Source organism: Centroberyx gerrardi, chromosome 13, assembly GCF_048128805.1.
Source record: "Centroberyx gerrardi isolate f3 chromosome 13, fCenGer3.hap1.cur.20231027, whole genome shotgun sequence".
Taxonomy (NCBI): Eukaryota; Metazoa; Chordata; class Actinopteri; order Beryciformes; family Berycidae; genus Centroberyx; species Centroberyx gerrardi.
Window position 1 is genome coordinate 16959396 of NC_136009.1, and position 17706 is coordinate 16977101.

At 40.9% G+C, this 17706-nt stretch overlaps 2 protein-coding genes across 3 annotated transcripts; both read right to left on the reverse strand.

Annotated features, from left to right (window-relative positions):
• Positions 1–50: 50 nt before the first annotated feature.
• On the reverse strand, positions 51–6237 carry kdsr (3-ketodihydrosphingosine reductase). The gene is made up of 10 exons (XM_071900843.2): positions 5838–6237; positions 5216–5305; positions 4571–4627; positions 4349–4414; positions 4154–4249; positions 3045–3236; positions 2585–2668; positions 2413–2496; positions 2173–2274; positions 51–1388 (listed from the first exon to the last, which is right to left on the reverse strand). Exons 1-10 carry the CDS (start codon positions 6024–6026, stop codon positions 1269–1271), a joined length of 1080 nt encoding a protein of 359 aa, XP_071756944.1. The 5' UTR covers positions 6027–6237; the 3' UTR covers positions 51–1268.
• A 728-nt stretch (positions 6238–6965) lies between these two features.
• On the reverse strand, positions 6966–16341 carry vps4b (vacuolar protein sorting 4 homolog B). 2 transcript variants are annotated; one of them, XM_071900841.2, is made up of 13 exons: positions 16190–16341; positions 15242–15353; positions 14787–14887; positions 12962–13073; positions 12322–12472; positions 12099–12157; positions 11833–11952; positions 11476–11632; positions 11215–11363; positions 9330–9411; positions 9027–9246; positions 8759–8899; positions 6966–8649 (listed from the first exon to the last, which is right to left on the reverse strand). In XM_071900841.2, the coding sequence occupies exons 1-13, from the start codon at positions 16208–16210 to the stop codon at positions 8548–8550; spliced, it is 1527 nt and encodes a 508-aa protein (XP_071756942.1). In that variant the 5' UTR covers positions 16211–16341; the 3' UTR covers positions 6966–8547. The 2 variants fall into 2 exon arrangements, with proteins under 2 accessions (XP_071756942.1, XP_071756943.1); XM_071900842.2 differs by lacking the exons at positions 14787–14887; positions 15242–15353; positions 16190–16341 and adding an exon at positions 14192–14388.
• Between the last annotated feature and the right edge of the window lie 1365 nt (positions 16342–17706).

Below are 17706 nucleotides of genomic sequence, written 5' to 3' on the forward strand. Positions count from 1 at the left end.
AATTCACAGGTGAAAGGTGACATCACCTGTACTGGTGTTTTTGTCCCCCCCCCCCCCCCCCCAATCCTTTTGACTTCATGGCTTTAACCCATACAAGCTTTCCTATGACTTCTCTCAAATATAAAGAAATGAGTTGGGGTAATGAGAAAATAATTTGGTCTGTTTTATTCTCGAGACATTAAAGTCCAATGTCCAATGGCTTTTCTCTCCCCAGGGGTTGGCTCAGTCACAGCACAAATGTACACCCACATACATGCATACGCGCGCGCAGACACACACACACACACACACACACACGTGCCCACAAACACACACTAATTTTCTAATTTGCCCAAACACAGCCTCTACCTACAAATGCTGAAGCAAATTATGTTTTTGCATTAGTAAAAAAAAAAAAGAATAAATCACACTCTCTCTCTCATATCACTGAAGGTACTGTTATATCACATCTCAGCTTAGCGAATGCACAGAGCACAAGCAAAACATCCCTCAACGAAGACACAACGCTGAGGGTCACAACTGGTTTCGAACACGGAGGTTAGTGAGTCAGAAAGGAAGGTGCTTTGCCTGCAAAGACTTTTGTGACAAAAAGGTAGAGAAGAAGGGACTTATTTGGTGAAAAAGGTAAACGTTTCATAAGGTGAACCTAGCTGTGTGATGCATGCAACAATATGACAAAATGTTAGAGTTACCATTCTGGTTTTCAGTAGCCCCTGGTGGGAAAGAATTTCAGGCCATATTTGGCACAACCAGTCGGACAGGCTATCCATTACTTTTCCTCTCTGCAAGGAAAAAAAACACAACAACATTGGGCGAGTGGAGGCAGGGAGGCCCAATATCTAAAGTGTCAGTTGTTTACAAGGCCTACTTTTATAACAGGCTGTGGGATGTTTAGTCTGCCTTCATCCCCCCTTTAGTAAGGCTGCTCCCACATAAGAAGCAGGTGCACACATTAAACCAAAAAGTCACTGGAATGCTCTGAGAGGGTAGAAAACTCTAAATGGCTGTGAAGTCTATGGAGGACTTACATCACTTGACAAGCGAATCGGAAATATCTGCCATTTTCTTTCGTCCCATTTTGTTGATATTACATGTGCACACAAGGCCTGGCCTTTTTTTCCCCACCCAGGGTTGTGCACTTGTAGGGAAGGAGGGAGGAAAGGGGAAAGGGGGTTGGGGAGGGGGTCTAGGTCCTCCAGTGGCTGTGAAGGAGGGAGGGCAGGGGGTGTGAAGGAGTCAGGTGAGGGTGTTTCCGTGTCGGCATGTTGCTACTCCCTCTTGTCGGCTGCTTTCGACTGCTCTCTCTGGATCATGCAGCGACGCACAATGCTGTCAAAGCTCCCCAGGTAGAACAGGGCGATGGTCCGAAACAGTCCCATGGTCACAATCTGTACAGGGGTCAAATCAGGGTGAGATGCATCACCTACATTATCAGACATACATTACCTTTTCAATCACTTTCAAGGTCTTGTTTGGTAAAATTTAAGGACTCAAAGTTGGCATGTTTTGGGCTTAAAAAAGAGGTACTAGAAGTGTGCACATCCAACCTATATTTAGGTTGCTAGATACAAGAGTCATGAAAATTGGTTCAAAAAGGATTATCCGCACACTGGATTAGAGCTGCTTTCTTAATACTTTATTTAATGCAGTGCAACGTTTGGTCTTCATTTTGTCTGACAAAGACCTTAGGATGGAAACATTGCATTGCATTAAATAAAGTATTAAGAAAGGAGCTCTAATCCAGTGTGCGGATAATCCTTTTGGAACCATTGTCTTGGGGTAAGACATGGCATCGGTCAAAATGAGACATAATGGAGGCCTCATTTTTTACTTATGATCTTGTCAAGTGAATAACTCATGGTGAAATCATTCATTTTAAAACTGCTGCTGTATCAACATAAATCTCCATCACAGGGTTTTCCTCAGGTTGATGCTAAAACAGAGAGAGATCCAGAGAGCTCAGGCACACTGATGAATCTGGGCGCTATATTTTAATTTAAAACCAAAATCAAGAGCTTTGAGGCGATCCATTCATTTTCAGAAACTTTCAAGGCCTTATTTTACTTTTTTCTCAAATCCACAAACTTTCCAGGGTTTTCAAGGCCCATGGGAACCCTGATAGGGAGAACAGTGTGTGGAATAATAATAATTGAGACGGGGAGGAGGCTGTACCTGCTGGAGGCCCTCTGTGATGGAGGTGACAGGTGACATGCCACAGGTGAGTGCTGACAGCATGTAGCCGTCGGGGCCCACAGAGCTGTTAAAGTTCCCCTGCTGTGGGAGAGAAGAGAAAAAAAACGGCAAAGCAATTACCCATCTTCCTCAGTGGGAAAAGAATGGATTCACTAATTAAATTGTTAGAATTGAACAGGAAAGCTGGCGGGTCAGTGGCAGATGGATTGAGTTTCTTACCACCGCATCCCGAACGACGATTTTGGCCACTTGCTCTGGTTGACAAACCCCAGAGGTCTCAGAGATTAACTTGGTCTCCAGAGGCTAGGACAAAGAAGAAGAAATGGCTTCAAATAGGAAGAAAAAAGGGGAAAGAAATTCTGTTCCTCCCTTGTTTTATAGTGAGGTTTACCTTTGTCTTATTCTCCTCAGCTAGTCCTGGAGTGTCGGTGTCGGGGGGGTAGGCCAACGTCACATAGATATTGTATGGCTTCATCTGGAGGAGAACAGCAACAAGAATCAACATCTTATACAGAAAAAGAATAATTTTGTCTTTAAGATGAGAAAAAAATGAAATGCTAATGCTCCCCGTGGGGAAAATGGGAATCCACAAAATCCACAATATGAGTAGATGTGATTAGCATTTTAAGTATCACAATAATTTAGATGCTTTAGCAGTAGAAAAAATGTTTTAATACCTCTTAGTGATAATAATATTCACACCAGTGACATGCACCTCCTTATCATCACTTGCCAGCAAAGTTTTATGGAACAGATAGGTGCGAAAATATTTTAACTAGATGCATTGTGAAGCTGATTCACGCTGGAGTCTGTTTGGAAACTGTGTGAGGCATGACTGGCCAAAATCTCACCTCCATCTGCAGTGACTCTGCTAAGCCGCGAAGGGCAAACTTGGATGGAGAGTAGGCAGTGTAGCCAAACAGGCCAATCTGGCCCGCTTGGGAGGACACAAACATGATACGCCCCATTCTTCGCTCCTTCATGGTAGTTATGACAGCCCGTGTTGGGTAAACACTGCCCAGGTAGTTCACTTCCATCAGCCTCTGTTAAACAAGGCCATGCACACACACACACACACATGCACAAATTATAATGGGCTAGTCCACATTGTGAGGCTGCAAAAGTGTGGCTACAATATTGCACAAGCTGAATACTGATACAAAATCTCTCCAATGTTCTATCAGCTATGAAAGCCAGTCTATAAAAAGGTATTGGATGGGAATTTAACCTCTTCCTAATCTCCTTTGACTGCAACACAATCTTCTACAGAGCCAGACAGCAATCTATCTTCCTGTCTTGGTGCATATTTAATACTTAAAAACACATAAATTTTGAAAGAGCAACGTCTTGGTGCATATTTACAATGTTAGGCTTGCAGGGGACGGGTTCTTATCAAGCAGGTCAGAGTATTAAATTGGTCTAACTGCAAAAAAACATTTTAGTGTGCCTCCTTGCCTGGAAATCCTTCACACAGAAGAATAAAATAAAAGTATCAACGTTGTCTTGATTCTCGTATCGCTGCTTGATAGGTATCTTACCCTTTAGAAGCTAGAAACATATGGTACTTGCAGATGAATTAGCAATATGAAAGGCATGATCAACTCATAAAATTAACTCCTATTAAGACACTTGACAGTTACCGCACTGGTGTAATCTGAGCTGTGAATATGTTTAGTTCAACTTTTTTGGGGATTGTTGAGAGCAACTTTTGATAACCCAGGGTCTTGGTTACGTTCTCATTTATCAGTACACAGGATATGATGTTACCAGCTCTTGTGCCATAATCCAAGGTGAGCATTCATATAGAGGCCCAATTCAGAGATTAACAGAATTATATTCTACCATTCAAATGAGTACCATAGAAAACATCAGGCTATACAGTCATAAATCTACAGCACCATAAGACAGGCAGCTACCTGATCTATCTTTCAGGGTGAATGAGAGTAGGCAAATTACTTACTCTAAAGCGATCCACCTCCACTTCCTCAAACTTTGCAGAAATGGACATTCCAGCACAGTTGACCAGCATATCAACAGGCCCCAGCTTCTCTTGAGCCTGCATGACAGGAAAAAAACACATGGCAATTACCTTAATTCAGTGCTGAATAATTAAAAGAAAGGGAGATGGTCCACTGTGCCAAGTGGGTAAGATTACCTGTTTTATCACACTCTCCACCTGACCATAATCCCGGGAAACGTCCACTGATATGCAGAGCACCACCTGAGTGCAGGAGATTGTACAAAGTCTTATGCAATTTTATTCAAAATGGCATCAGCTGTTGTGCCCTATATGAACAGCAACACAGTCATATTAGGTGCTTCAAAACAATGTCTGAAAGTACGGTCTTTTACTGAAATACACATAGAAGCCCCATACCTGCTTGTCATTTATGGCACATTTCTCCACCTCTTTCTTTGCTTGAAGCAATTTAGCCTGAGGAAAAACCATCATGCATGTTACATCTCCTACACAAAGCTGTGCATACAGTAATAAACATTACCTCCCACAAAAAAATGAAATAAATAAAATCTAGTAGAATTGTTTGACCAAAAACCATAGGGAATTGATGTTGCTTGGTAGAAAAAAATGTTTGGAACTCTTAAATAAACTGAAAATGTGAACCTTTTTTTTGAAAAATATGCTCGCTTACACACAGTAAATGTTTTGAAAATCTTTAAGTTTAAATTCTTAACATGCAGCAACAAGGAGACTCCAACAATTACAGACAAGCATTAGATTATTTGTTCCACTATAACCATTCAATGAGCTTGTCAGTGAAGGAGCCTAACATTCAGATAAATGAAGCTCTACTGTATAAACAGATATTAGGTAAACGCAAAGTAAACTAAATTTTGCACCACAGTGGAGCACCTCTTTCATCTGACAGGGAGTAAATGAAGCTTTAGATTTGGTTGACCACATTTGGCAACAAACGAGTTGGCCATAGCAACAAACAGGTTAGGACTAGGCTAGACACAAAGGAAATGAATGGTTGAAAGTCATTGTGGGGTTTCTGCTGACCTCATCCCGTGCCACCAATGTGATGAAAGCTCCTTGCTTGTAGCACTCCATTGCAATGCACTTCCCAATCCCACTTGATCCTCCTGTCACCTGAAGATTGAGAGGGTGAGCCGATCATTAATCAGAGGTCAAATACAAGGTTCTGGTGAGGCATATCTGAACTAAAACACACAGATTAGGACGGCAGCCAAGCTAACGTTACATTAGTCGTGTTAACACTTTAATAAAAAGAAAATTGTGTTTTAAATTGCACGCAATTAAATAAATGTGCAGTTGTGCAACAGAGTTGTCTCTCCGTTATGACATGGCGATAACCTGTCTGCAAAGTGAAATAACTACAACTTTGTTTTGGAATGAAAGGTAACGGTAATTAATTCATTATGTGGGCGTGTCAGAAGGTTGACAGATGACTATCTTCGCGTTGTGAATTCACTCGGCGCACAGAAAAACATTGCTAATTAAATATAAAAAAAACCTACTGATTTTTAAGTGCTCATACACAGAAACAACGGTATTTTAAAAACGTGGACTAAAGTAGCTAACGCTAGCTATCGCGCTATATGTTAGCTAGCGACCTACCTAGCTAAATTGCACAATTCTTTGGTTTTTCTGGTGCACTTACCACGACGTGGGCCCCGTTCAGTTTCAGAGGTTTGGGACTAATAAGAGGCGATATCATGTATAACAGCAACACGAAGGCAACAATGAATGCAGCAACTACAAGTAGCATAATGAATGGCAAGAGAAGCCACCAGGAATTGATAAAAAGCCAATCCGTGATCGTTGAACTCAACCCTTCTTCAGAGGACATGGGTGAATCTGGCAGTCGTTAGCTTGTTCGCTAACTAGCAGGTTAGCTTCTGGGGGCGAATAACGGAGGCAAGAGGCAGGCGGCCGTGAAAGGGGTGGCGAAATAGAAATGTCGGAGGAGGAGTTTTACCAGTATTTGGCAGTGAGTCAAAGAGGTCTAACACCCAAGATAAATTACCGTGGTGGACCTTGGCTCTCTACGACAAAGCGCACTCTGCATAAACCAAAACAAATCGAACTGTGCACTTTGAACGAATGCTACGCCGCCGCAGTAGGTACTTGTAGTTTTCTAGCCTACAAATTATCTGGGATCCTACGGGGGCATGAGTTTACATGGACATCAATTCCCACAACGCAACGCTTCACTTCCTCATTCGTAGTGTACGAGTTTTGTTTTGCACACCCAACCAGCAGCAGGTTTGTGACAGATTAGAAACCGTGACACCATAAACCCTTCTTTAAATCACAATCCTTCTCCCATCATCATCTGTACAATATCTGATTGTGTATATAATGTGTGTATAAAGTATGTAATGTGTAATAACTCATGTATATAATGTAACCTGTTACACCAACAACTCCATATTTATTCCAGCATCTTTGCACTCTGCACCATTGCACTATTGTCCTAGGGTTGTTTACATATATATATATATATGCATATATATATACATATATAGATATACTTTTTTATATATATGCATATTTGTACATAGTAGTTAAATGTTTAGGTTTACCTCTGTTCATCTTGTTGTCAGCTCTATATTTATTGTGTGTAAGTACAGCAACTATAAACCGGAGTCAAATTCCTTGTATATGTACATACTTGGCCAATAAAGCTGATTCTGATTCTGATCTTGAATTTCTAAATTTCTGATGCAGTTAGTTAAGAGTGATAAGTCGATTTTCTTAAAACCAAAAATAAGTTAACAGCTTCTCGTGACGTATAACTTTTATTTACATTTTATGGAAACGAAAAACAGAAAATCTGATGCACGGGTGACTTCTTCACGAAGAAAAGGCTCAACAGTTGGCTATATCTAAAGACATTTACAGGAAAATGAGAGATGTTTCCTACCAAAACTTGAGACTTGTATCTTGAACACCTTAAGAGCAAAAGAGTACACCTGTATACAATCTCTAAAGGAGTTTACATGAAATGTGCAAGTATTATAGATTTCTTAGTAATGGTGACAAAGCACCCAATATATATAGCAATATGACCAATTTAGAAATAACCCAAAGAAAAATAATCTTGCAACTTTTCTAGAAGGCACATGGTGCACATTGCCACTTATGGCTACATATGCTTAATGCTTGGAGCTGCATTCCAATAAAGTGTACACAATAATGATCTCTCCACCTGAGCCATCAGTGTCCAACTTCAACACCTCAGCCTTGTTTCTTCAAAACCCACACTGTGGCTTTATCTTACTAAGGCTTAGTTTTTTTGTTTTTTTCAGTTTGCATTAGGAGAATCAGCAATACCTTACGCAGGAACGTGATAATGGAAAGATATAGGTTTGTGGAAAGTCTTAATGAGCTGATGAAGAAAGCAATTTCAAAACTATTTTGAGTCCTTGACAATGATAAAATAATGCTGGTCCGGCACCTTTGGTGATCCATCCTAATAGCCTTTTGGAATCCAAATGACAGTAAACAAATATGATTGCCATTTGTTATTAAACTGGATGAAAAACAATTCAAAATTGTCCCAATGCAGCTCTCATCCTGAGTATGTTTGCGTCTCAAGCCCCTATCATGTCCACCACCCTGTGACTACAAAGGCCTATATTTCACCACTAAAAATCATAAGAACTCATGAAAGAGCAATGTCATGCACTGTTAGTTTCACTCTCCCCAGCCCAAGAGTTATACAATTCCACAAAGTATTTACTATAAAATGCTTTTTATCTTATGGATACAAAATAGAGGAGCAATATAGGCATTTCTTACAGTCTAGTGAGATGTACTTTGACTGATGGAAGTTGGCCAGACAGGAAATCCAAATTATAGTTCAGATAATAGGTGAGTTAGGGATATGTGGGCTAGTCCTAACATGAAATAAATTAATCCAAATTTTCATATATCTCTTGATTTCAATACTCATTAGCAGTAATGTTGTGTATATAGTCAGATTTTCCCTAAGTTGCTGAGGCATTCTGCTCAACAATACCTTTAAGTTTTAGTGCATACCCTTAAGTAACCAAAAGAACACTCTTTAATTTACAAGTAGTTATCAATCGATTCTATATCATGTCAGCTGCAGAAATGCTGCAGATCAAAAGTCTTGAATCCTCTTTGGATAACGGAGGACATCAAACAACACAATGTCTTCCATTCCTTGTGTGGCCTTCAGATTGGCTTAAGAGAGCAATCATGTGGACCAATTACGATACACCACTAGGACTGGTGAAAGGTTAGGGTGAGGGAGGGAGAGAGAGAGAGGGAGAAAGACAGAGAGAAAACACTTCACAATCACAATTCCTTTGCTTTGGTTTGGCTTGGCTCAAACATCCCACTTAGCCTTCCTGTCCAAAGTCCTCTGTGAATTTTTTCAGTTTGTCCAGATCTTGTTCATTGACCGTTGGCTTTGTGTTGGACTGAGACCTCAGCATGTCAGACTGAAAAAAACAATTGGAAAAACTGACATTACAAGAAGTTCAACAGTGTTTTTTAATACATTTAGATATATTACCAGTGGAGTGAGGGAATAGTATTTTGTACCCTTACCATGCAAACAACAGGTTCCAATAGCTTTTCCCCAGGAACTTCCATCCATGTCATTTCAACAGCATTGGGATCCCCAGGTGAGCAAGGGGTCAAGAGGTCATCTACAAGAACGTTGGGGTCGTTTCTCGATGGTCCTCGTACCTTACACACCGCAGTTAAATTAAACATAAGAAGGGAAACAGAAAACACAAGTGACGTAACTGAGTCAGCTACTCTACGTTGCGCTGAAGCATGAGATAGTGACATACTGATGTGTTTGGAGACATACCCGTTTGAAGTGGGTAGCTGACTGGACCTTTCTGACAGGCTGCATGAGTGCGTCTCTGACAATGATGCTGACATCTGCCCCGGAGTATCCGTCTGTCTTCTTGCCCAGAGTGACAAAGTCAGATTCGGTGAGACTGTTGGGGGTGGAGCCCAGGTGGAGCTTGAACATGAAGGAGCGGGCATGCTCTTCGGGCAGCGGGATGTAGATCCTCTTCTCAAATCTGATGTGGTATTATGGGTGTACAGTGAGCACAGAAGAATCATGGCATGGTTACAAACAATTTTGCCAAATAATGACAATTACCTTCTTCTGATGGCAGAGTCTAGAGTCCAAGGGATGTTTGTTGCCCCGAGTACCAGCACTCCCTCATTGTCATTCCCCACTCCTGCAAAACAACACAGTCAGAGAAAGAGAAGCTCATTTAAATAGAACAACTACTCAGGCATGATAATGTCTTAACATGTGCAGTGCTCTGACATGTTAAAACAAATATGACCAAGTGGTCCCTCCAGCTTTCTGTAACTCTGTGATTGCAGAAGTTTTTGCATTACTGGGAACCAGCTGTGAAATGTAGAGAGTCCTCAATAGAAACATCTAGCTCACATAGACACACACAGGTCATCCAGGTGCTAGCAAGGTACAGCTAGCCATGCTACCAGCTTGTCATTGTGTTACAATTTATTAATTTGTACAGTTACTGTGTACTGCTTGTTACTGTTACTGTGTGTTGACAGCAGCAGTATCTCTCAAAAAGTTACAAACAGATTTGGCTGAGATTTGGTGGACAGATACCCCTTGGCCCAAGGATCAGTGATTAGATTTTGGTGGTGATCCATACCTGGGATTTCCGCTATTTTTTAGCCATAACTATTACACACATTCATGTGCTGGTGGGAAAGTCTGACATCCAGGACTTCCAAGTCTGCTGCTAAACAGCATTGCATGCATATATTATTTTGCCAGAAAATCAAGCCCGGAAGACAAAGGATAAACAAACGGCTGCAGTGTTGCAAGATGGAGAAATGTTCAGTGTTGGCAGATGTTTGCACTCTACTCAGTGCTTTCTAGTTTGTCAAGTGTACTTTGTTGGTTAGTATATAATGAAGAGTGATAGGGAAAATAGGAGAAAGAAATAGGGAAAGACATACAATATAGGTTAGCTGAACTAAAACCTGCAGCGGGTTCTGTAGCCTATATGGTGTCTGTCCAGGTTTGAATACTTGCACACTATGAATCCCATTACACAAGGATAAAGCATACAGTGTTCCTTTAGTATGCACAGGACATTATTCCTTTGAAGAGGGATTCATTTGCATTGTTTCCTCTATAATAATTTGCTTTCTCTTGGTGCCAACACTTTGAATGTTAGGTAAGACAGCAGCATTACTAAAGTGAAATTTATTTTTAACTGATGAATTATGCTAGACTTACTAACCAGTGTGATATGATTAACTGTTAAACTGCAGACACTGATGTTAGCACTATGAGAGTGCCTCGAGAAAGTTGAGAGCAAAGGGGCGGGGTTATGGTGTGCGTGTCTCCATCTGCTGCCCTACTCTGAAAAGGAGACACTCATCTCAATGTTTTGCCAACCCTTGGGCTTACATAAAGAGTGACCTGACAAACAATACTCAGACCAACATCAATTGTTTATTCCGAGCCACAAACCCTAACCCAGATGTGAGAGCCATAGACTAAATATTTTAAGGTTGCCCACCGGTACCCAACCCACTGCAGCACTAACTCACAGCCATCCAAAACTCAGCTCTGACTCTGTGCAGCTCCTGTGCCTCTTGTGTTTCTATGGCAATACATTTGTCTATCCCACGCAGTGTAACCAAAACAATTCCAGAGAAAATTTAGGCTACAGAAACAGCTGAAACTAATTGGGTTGCTTGACATAATGCATGAACACCCATTTTCAAAATTGCCATTTTAGATCACACAGGCTGCTCTCTCATGCCCACAGAATGCTACAGAATGCTGGCTTTTCCAATAAGTGATGAATAAATAAATCACAGACCTTGAGTTATGTTTTAACACTGAAAGCTGCAGAAACTGTAAAGCAGACAATAATACTGAGACAATCATTTTTATTTTATCCCTCTCTGATCAGGTATGTGATATTAGTTCTGGGTTATCAACCTCCAGTAATCACAAACATTGTTGCGTAGCTTATCAGACTCACCCTGCATCTGAACCAGGAACTCGGTCTTGATACGACGAGCAGCCTCACTCTCATTCTCACTTCTTGAACCACACAGGGAGTCGATCTCATCAATGAAGATGATAGAAGGCTTGTGCTCCCTTGCAAGGGTAAAAAGATTCTTCACCAACCTGGGAAGGAGAAAGGAAGCATTCAAGAAATTCAATAGCAGCGTGCTGCCGGCTAGAACCACATTTATATACACAGCCCATGCTTCTGCAGATTGCTAATAACATGACTCACTTTTCACTCTCTCCCAGCCATTTGGAGACAAGGTCGGAGGAGGAGATGGAGAAGAAGGTTGAGTTGTTGGCCTCCGTGGCAACAGCTTTTGCCAGATAGGACTTTCCTGTACCTGGTGGTCCAAAGAGCAGGATCCCTCTCCATGGTGTTCTCTTTCCTATCAGACAAGCACAAAAGACAATTTGTCTACAATCCCGGTAATGGAATGTGCCCAAAATAGCATCAATTCCTCAGTGATGTATTGTTAATGCCACAGACGGACACACCCCTTGCACAAAACAGATGTTTAGTTTAATTACTTCACAGTTAACTCTTGAGTTGAACTTCCTATCTCAGCCTGTGATGCGATTTAAGTACCTGTGAAGAGGTGGGGGAATTTGATCGGAAGAATAACAGCTTCTTTCAGTGCTTCCTTGGCTCCCTCCAAACCAGCAACATCATTCCATTTGATGTTTGGTTTCTCCATAACAATTGCACCTGGGGAAAGCATATCACATTACCTAGATACCTAAATGATGCTTAAATTATGACATGAATAAAAATACTGCATCAACTGAGGTCATATCAAAACAGTAAAATGGCCACAGCAGGCCTAATTCCACAGAAAGTATAATATTACTAACCTGAGAGCTGATTCTGGAACTTCTTTTTCTCCGGATCATCACCTTCATCACTTTCATTCCTGAATGCACAAACATATGAAATCATATAGCAAAAACATGATTTGTCTCTGCTTCAAGGGACATGTTGTTTAAGTTAATGCCAAGTTAAACAAAAATTTAACTTCACATTCCAGTAGGCTCTGAATGGCAAAACGTGAACCCATAGCCCCACCCATAAACACACCCTTTGTCGTCAGACTGTGACTCTTTGACAGGCTTGGCAGGAGGAGCTTTCTCTTTCTTCTTCAGATACTCTTTCAGCTTCTCTGCTCTGTCCAGGTATTCAGCACACTTCGCCCGGATGCTCTGCTTAGCTTTGTCACCCTGGGCTTCATCTGTCAGGAATGAGAGAAAATAAATGGTACACTCATCTTGTTAAAGGGGAAGAGTCAGGGTTTTTAGAAGCCCATTGTGTTGTACACCTGTTAAGCCCCCTCTTAGGAAATTCATAAAATTTTCAGGCTTTATTTTTTGCTCCTGAAAAATAGACACCGCCCTCCTGGCAGTGCTAGTGCACAACAGTAGGCATATGAAATGATTTGTTCTTAAGATTGCATACAAGAGTTTTCATAAAAATTGTTTACTTATGTTTTATATCACTACTGCTATGACAGTGTATGGAATGGTCTGTATGCTATTTAGAGAGAGACGTGAAGCCACTTTTAATTATAACACATGATCTATCAGAACGCCTTCCATTAGACCCCACAATAGGCTACCATCATGTCAAGGAAGGATGACATGACTATCAGATTATGACAAACAATTTACCAAGGAGCAAAAGGGGAGACAAAACCCTAAAATCCTATGTAGGTATGCCTTACATTTCACCACGTGTAAGAAGTACTGAACAGCATGCTGGTACAGTCGTAGAGCCTCTTCATAGTTCTGAGCTTTATCCTCCTGGGCTGCCTTGCCGGCAAGATCAATGGCTTTCTAAAAAAAAAAAAAAAGGGGGGGACAATGTTAGAGCTACAATGGCAACTGTAGGTAACAACTTCTAGAGAGGCAATGGCCAGCTATGAGAGAAGCTTAATCACTGGCTCTGAATTGTGGAAATGGCACAGCAGACATCAGCCAATCAAAATGACACAGACACAAAATAACAAACCTTTTAGCATAGGAGCAAGAGGGCACTGATAAACACAACAAAGTGTGTAACATTAGGCATTAGGCAACAGTAGGCAACATTCTTATAGGCTGATGCTTATCAGATTTCAGTAAATTTTCAGATTTACACCTGTGTGATATTCAGGGATGCAAACTCATGGATAGTGGAAAAAAGTGACCCGATACCAGGGCAGACACAAAACCACTCAGAAGTCCTTCACTTAAGTGTCCTATTTTGGGATGAAAAAGGTGACTGTCACCTAAAGGTGACTAGTTTGCATCCCTGGATATAACACAATGAAGTTCGCCTGCTTGTGATTATCTGACTTTGAATGCAAAGGACTGTTTCGCTTCCGTATAACGTTAGCTATGAAGTGCAAATTGTAACGTTTGGCTAAGTAGCTATGTCACGTTTGAGTGACACAGTCTGTACAGAATATAACGTTACCCTTTGGAGTGGATGCCTTGGAGGCTAAATAAAACCAGTAATCTTATTAGCTAGCTTGTTGGGTAGCTGGATGACTTTTAGTCATGACAGCTCACGCTATCTGGCAACTGTGATTACAGTCTAGCCATAAGGAATCAAACACTTTTTATCACACCAGGAAACACCCTATATATTTGTAGCTTGCTTTGATCCAATAAACCTCACATTGGACGGGGCCATATTTGGGTTGGTCCTTTAACGTTGCCGTTTGTTAAATTAACTGCTGAACTAACCTTAGCTTAGCTAGCTTAGCTAGCGAAGCTAAATTAGCTGCTAACGGAACATACTCCATGAAAAACATGAGCAAAATAGCTAACGCCAACCAACAACACTTGACCAGACATTTCAGTCGTAAACAACCTGGACGTGTTTTCAGGTTAGCCCTTCGTAGATCTAACTTTGTTAGCTGATTAGCTAATTTAGCTAACGTTAGCGCTGGGTTAGCTCCCCAACTTACCTGTAAATTGTTGTTGGCAGCCATAAGGGCTGGTCACTTGTCCAGTAATCGAAACGAATATAACACCGCGGTAACTAAACAACTTCTAGATACTATGTTTTGGATTTTAGCCCTAGAGGTCGATGGTTCACTTGATAATCAAGCTTAGGTGGCTTGTTTTCTTTCTTGAGCTCGTTGTTGAATAAGACCGAGGAGGAAACTTCCGCATTGAAAAGTCGACACTCGCGTGCACGGAATGTCATTACGTCAAGACGCACCCTCTGTCTGTACGGTCCATTACAAGCTGAGGGCCTTTTGGGATTTTAAGTAATTTTTAAGTAATTTTGAGATTAAAAGATGTTTATGAATCGTTCTAAACTGAAGCTATTAATCTGGCTGGAATATAGGGATGAGGTCCAAACCGTTTAGCAAGTAGTAGTGGGTCTAATCCACTGATGCTGCAGCACATCAGCTGTGTAAAGGCTGTGTGTTATAGGTCAGTGGATTGGATTGTTAAAACACCACTCGGATTTTATCGTCATGGGAAATTAGGTCCACGTTTGTACAAAAAAATGTGTGTTTCGAGAAATATTATGTATTTAATTTCTGTAGCAACCTCTTTATTCACTAGGTACTCCTGTAGTTCTTCCACTCTGTCCAGGTACTGTTTACATTTATCCTTGATCTTCTGGTTGCCATCTTTACCCTGGGGCTCACCTGATGGGAGGGATAGAATTTCTGTAATAGTATTCTGTAATGTTATTGTTGTTTGTAACAGACATTTTGCAGACTATAAATTAAAAGAAAGGGTTATAAAGATGCCACAATTTAAACTTGGCACACACAGAGACACACAGAAGCATTGCTATTGACAGATTCATGAGTGAATTCCCTTGTGGATGCTAAATTATCTACCAATCAGTGACAAACACAGTCATATTTGTATTAAGTCTGTTGAGGAGATGGACACATGTGTACAGACTGCATGGTTGACCTGACATATGTCAATTTATAGGTGTGTTCTTGTAGTATGACAGTAGATCCGGTTCCTCTCCAGGCATGGTAACGTACGTTTCATAATGTGCAGAAAGTACTTGACAGCATGTTGGTAGGAGCGGATAGCCTCCTCGTAGTTCCCAGCCTGATCCTCTTGTGAGGCCTTCTGTGCTACGGCTATAGCTTTCTGAAAGAGCAGGAAGTGAATTAATATTTCAGTCATGTAGTCATGGAATTCATCTGGTAAGGGGTCACCTCACAGAGTCTAGGAACCTCAATACAACTGAATGTTTAAAGGTTCACAAAACACCTCAGTGTCCCATAAATTGTAATAGTGTTCCCTCTGTTGTCATTCTGCAGTGGTGTTGTCATTCTGCACCACAGAAGAAGAAAAAAATCCACTTCTGCTATAACAAATGAAAACTATGAAGCCATTATCATTTAGTTCAGTTTTATTGTTTAGAATAATGCTTTATAATTGGTATTATAACCAAAACTCTGACTCTTTAACCAAAATATTCCCAATTTACTAACCATAAAAACAGGGGAAACACTGTTTAATAGCTAAATCCAAAATCATTAATAAGGACTTTGTTGGCTTGAACTCTATAATTAATCAGTGAGCTACTTTCCCTGCAGTCGATCATGGAATTAATTGTGAATGAATCATATTCACAGACTGCAACTGAATCTGTGGACTTGATGTGAAGCGCTATTTTTGGAGAGATGCAACAATGGAATAAGAGTAGAAATATTGACACACGAGAAGAGAAAATAGGAGACAAGTTGCATTAAGCACTCAACCTTGAGACGTTTATCTAAGAATATTACTGTACCCAAGCAAAAATGAAACCTGTCCGACTACACGCAGTGTACACACTCGGCGGATTTGTTGTCTGAGCTCTCACAGTTATTACACTCCACGGTCTATGTTGAAACACAATAAACAATCTTCCAAAGAAAACACGGGATCGTCAACCTTGAGGGAGTTCAGCTGGACAGTGGAAGTTTTAGTCATCGTACCTGTAGATTTGTGGGCTCCATGTGAAGTCCTGAGAGACGCTCACAGCCAATTCAGCGCAGATCAGATCGTCGCTAGTCCTGTTTTCGTTTACCCACACAGTCAGTTCCTGGTTGCTTATCGCTCCCTCTGACACATGCGTCCCAGAGACCAGCCCGCTCGGAGGAATGGTAACAATGCTGGTACACAGTGACAGCCCTCCTGCCTATGAGTCACTATGCCCAATTGTTGTTATGCAAGTAACAAAGAGAAGAAACACAAGTTACTAAGAGAAAGAACTATGCGCTAATCTCTTAATTATTGTCTTTTTTTTTAAATTATTCAAGTAAGTTAGGTCGACATTGATTCAGAATACGTTTACTTTGCTTTCATTGTGAATCTTTTGGGACAGCAGTAATCAACAACAGGACACAAAAAACCCTCGCTCTAGTTGCAACTCAATATGGGAGCTCTTGTTACATCAAGCCAAGAGACACCGAAGACTGAGACTACACTGTGTGTGTGTGTGTGTGTGTGTGTGTGTGTGTGTGTGTGTGTGTGTGTGTGTGTGTGTGTGGGTGTGTAGTCTACTAAAACCACCCCACTTCACTAATGACGCCCTTGTGATGACTGTCTGAGCCACTAGATGTCCCTCCAGGATCGCTGTAAAATGATTCGTGGTGTTTAGACCCTCATAACTTTCAGGTGGGTTCCCTCTTCTCTCACGGGCCCTTCCTCTGATCCTGCCATACGAGGCAATATTATAATATAGCCTGTAATGGAGGTTAATGTCCCAACCAATTTTCTCAGATCAGGGATGCTGCAAGAAAGACAGCTGTGGATTTACTAAATGTGTGTAGGGTGGCTTAATTTGGCCAAAATCTTGTATTGTGCATAAACCTGATCTATCACCTGATTAGATGTGCTTGTTCAGAGATATTGCCATTTTCAGAGACTGCCAGTATCTGCTATTAAATTAAATACGTAAACTGTGGCTTTCTTAGCCAACCCGCATACCTGCAGTAGGGTCGTTTTGACATTTCCATTGCATTTCATTATCAAAATCTGTAATATTTGTATTTCTAATCATGACTGCACAGAGGACGATATGCTGTTTTTCTGTTTTTCAGTTGTTGCACTGTAGTGACAGCCAGCTCACACTAGATTATGAACCTTGCTTCAGAAATAGGTTTTCTCTCAGTGAGCAGATTGCAATTAATCTGTGGATAATATAATTAATCAGTTTGTTTACATATCAATTTTAAGTGACACACACACCGACAATATCTATGCAATTCATCTGAAGGATGCTAAAATTATGAAATACTATTAAAAAACTGATTTCAGAGGTTTTATGTCCCAGCATCTTCCATAAAAGACATATAACAAAAGACGCTATTGGCCAGTTTTGACCAATATTTAGTGAGTCGTTCTGATAGATTTTAGAAGTTGATACTTTTTGTAAACTGTGCCTGCTGCTGTAAAACGCTGTGTAAACTCCGAGAGGAGACCTTTGGCCCCAGTCGGTGGATTACTCCTT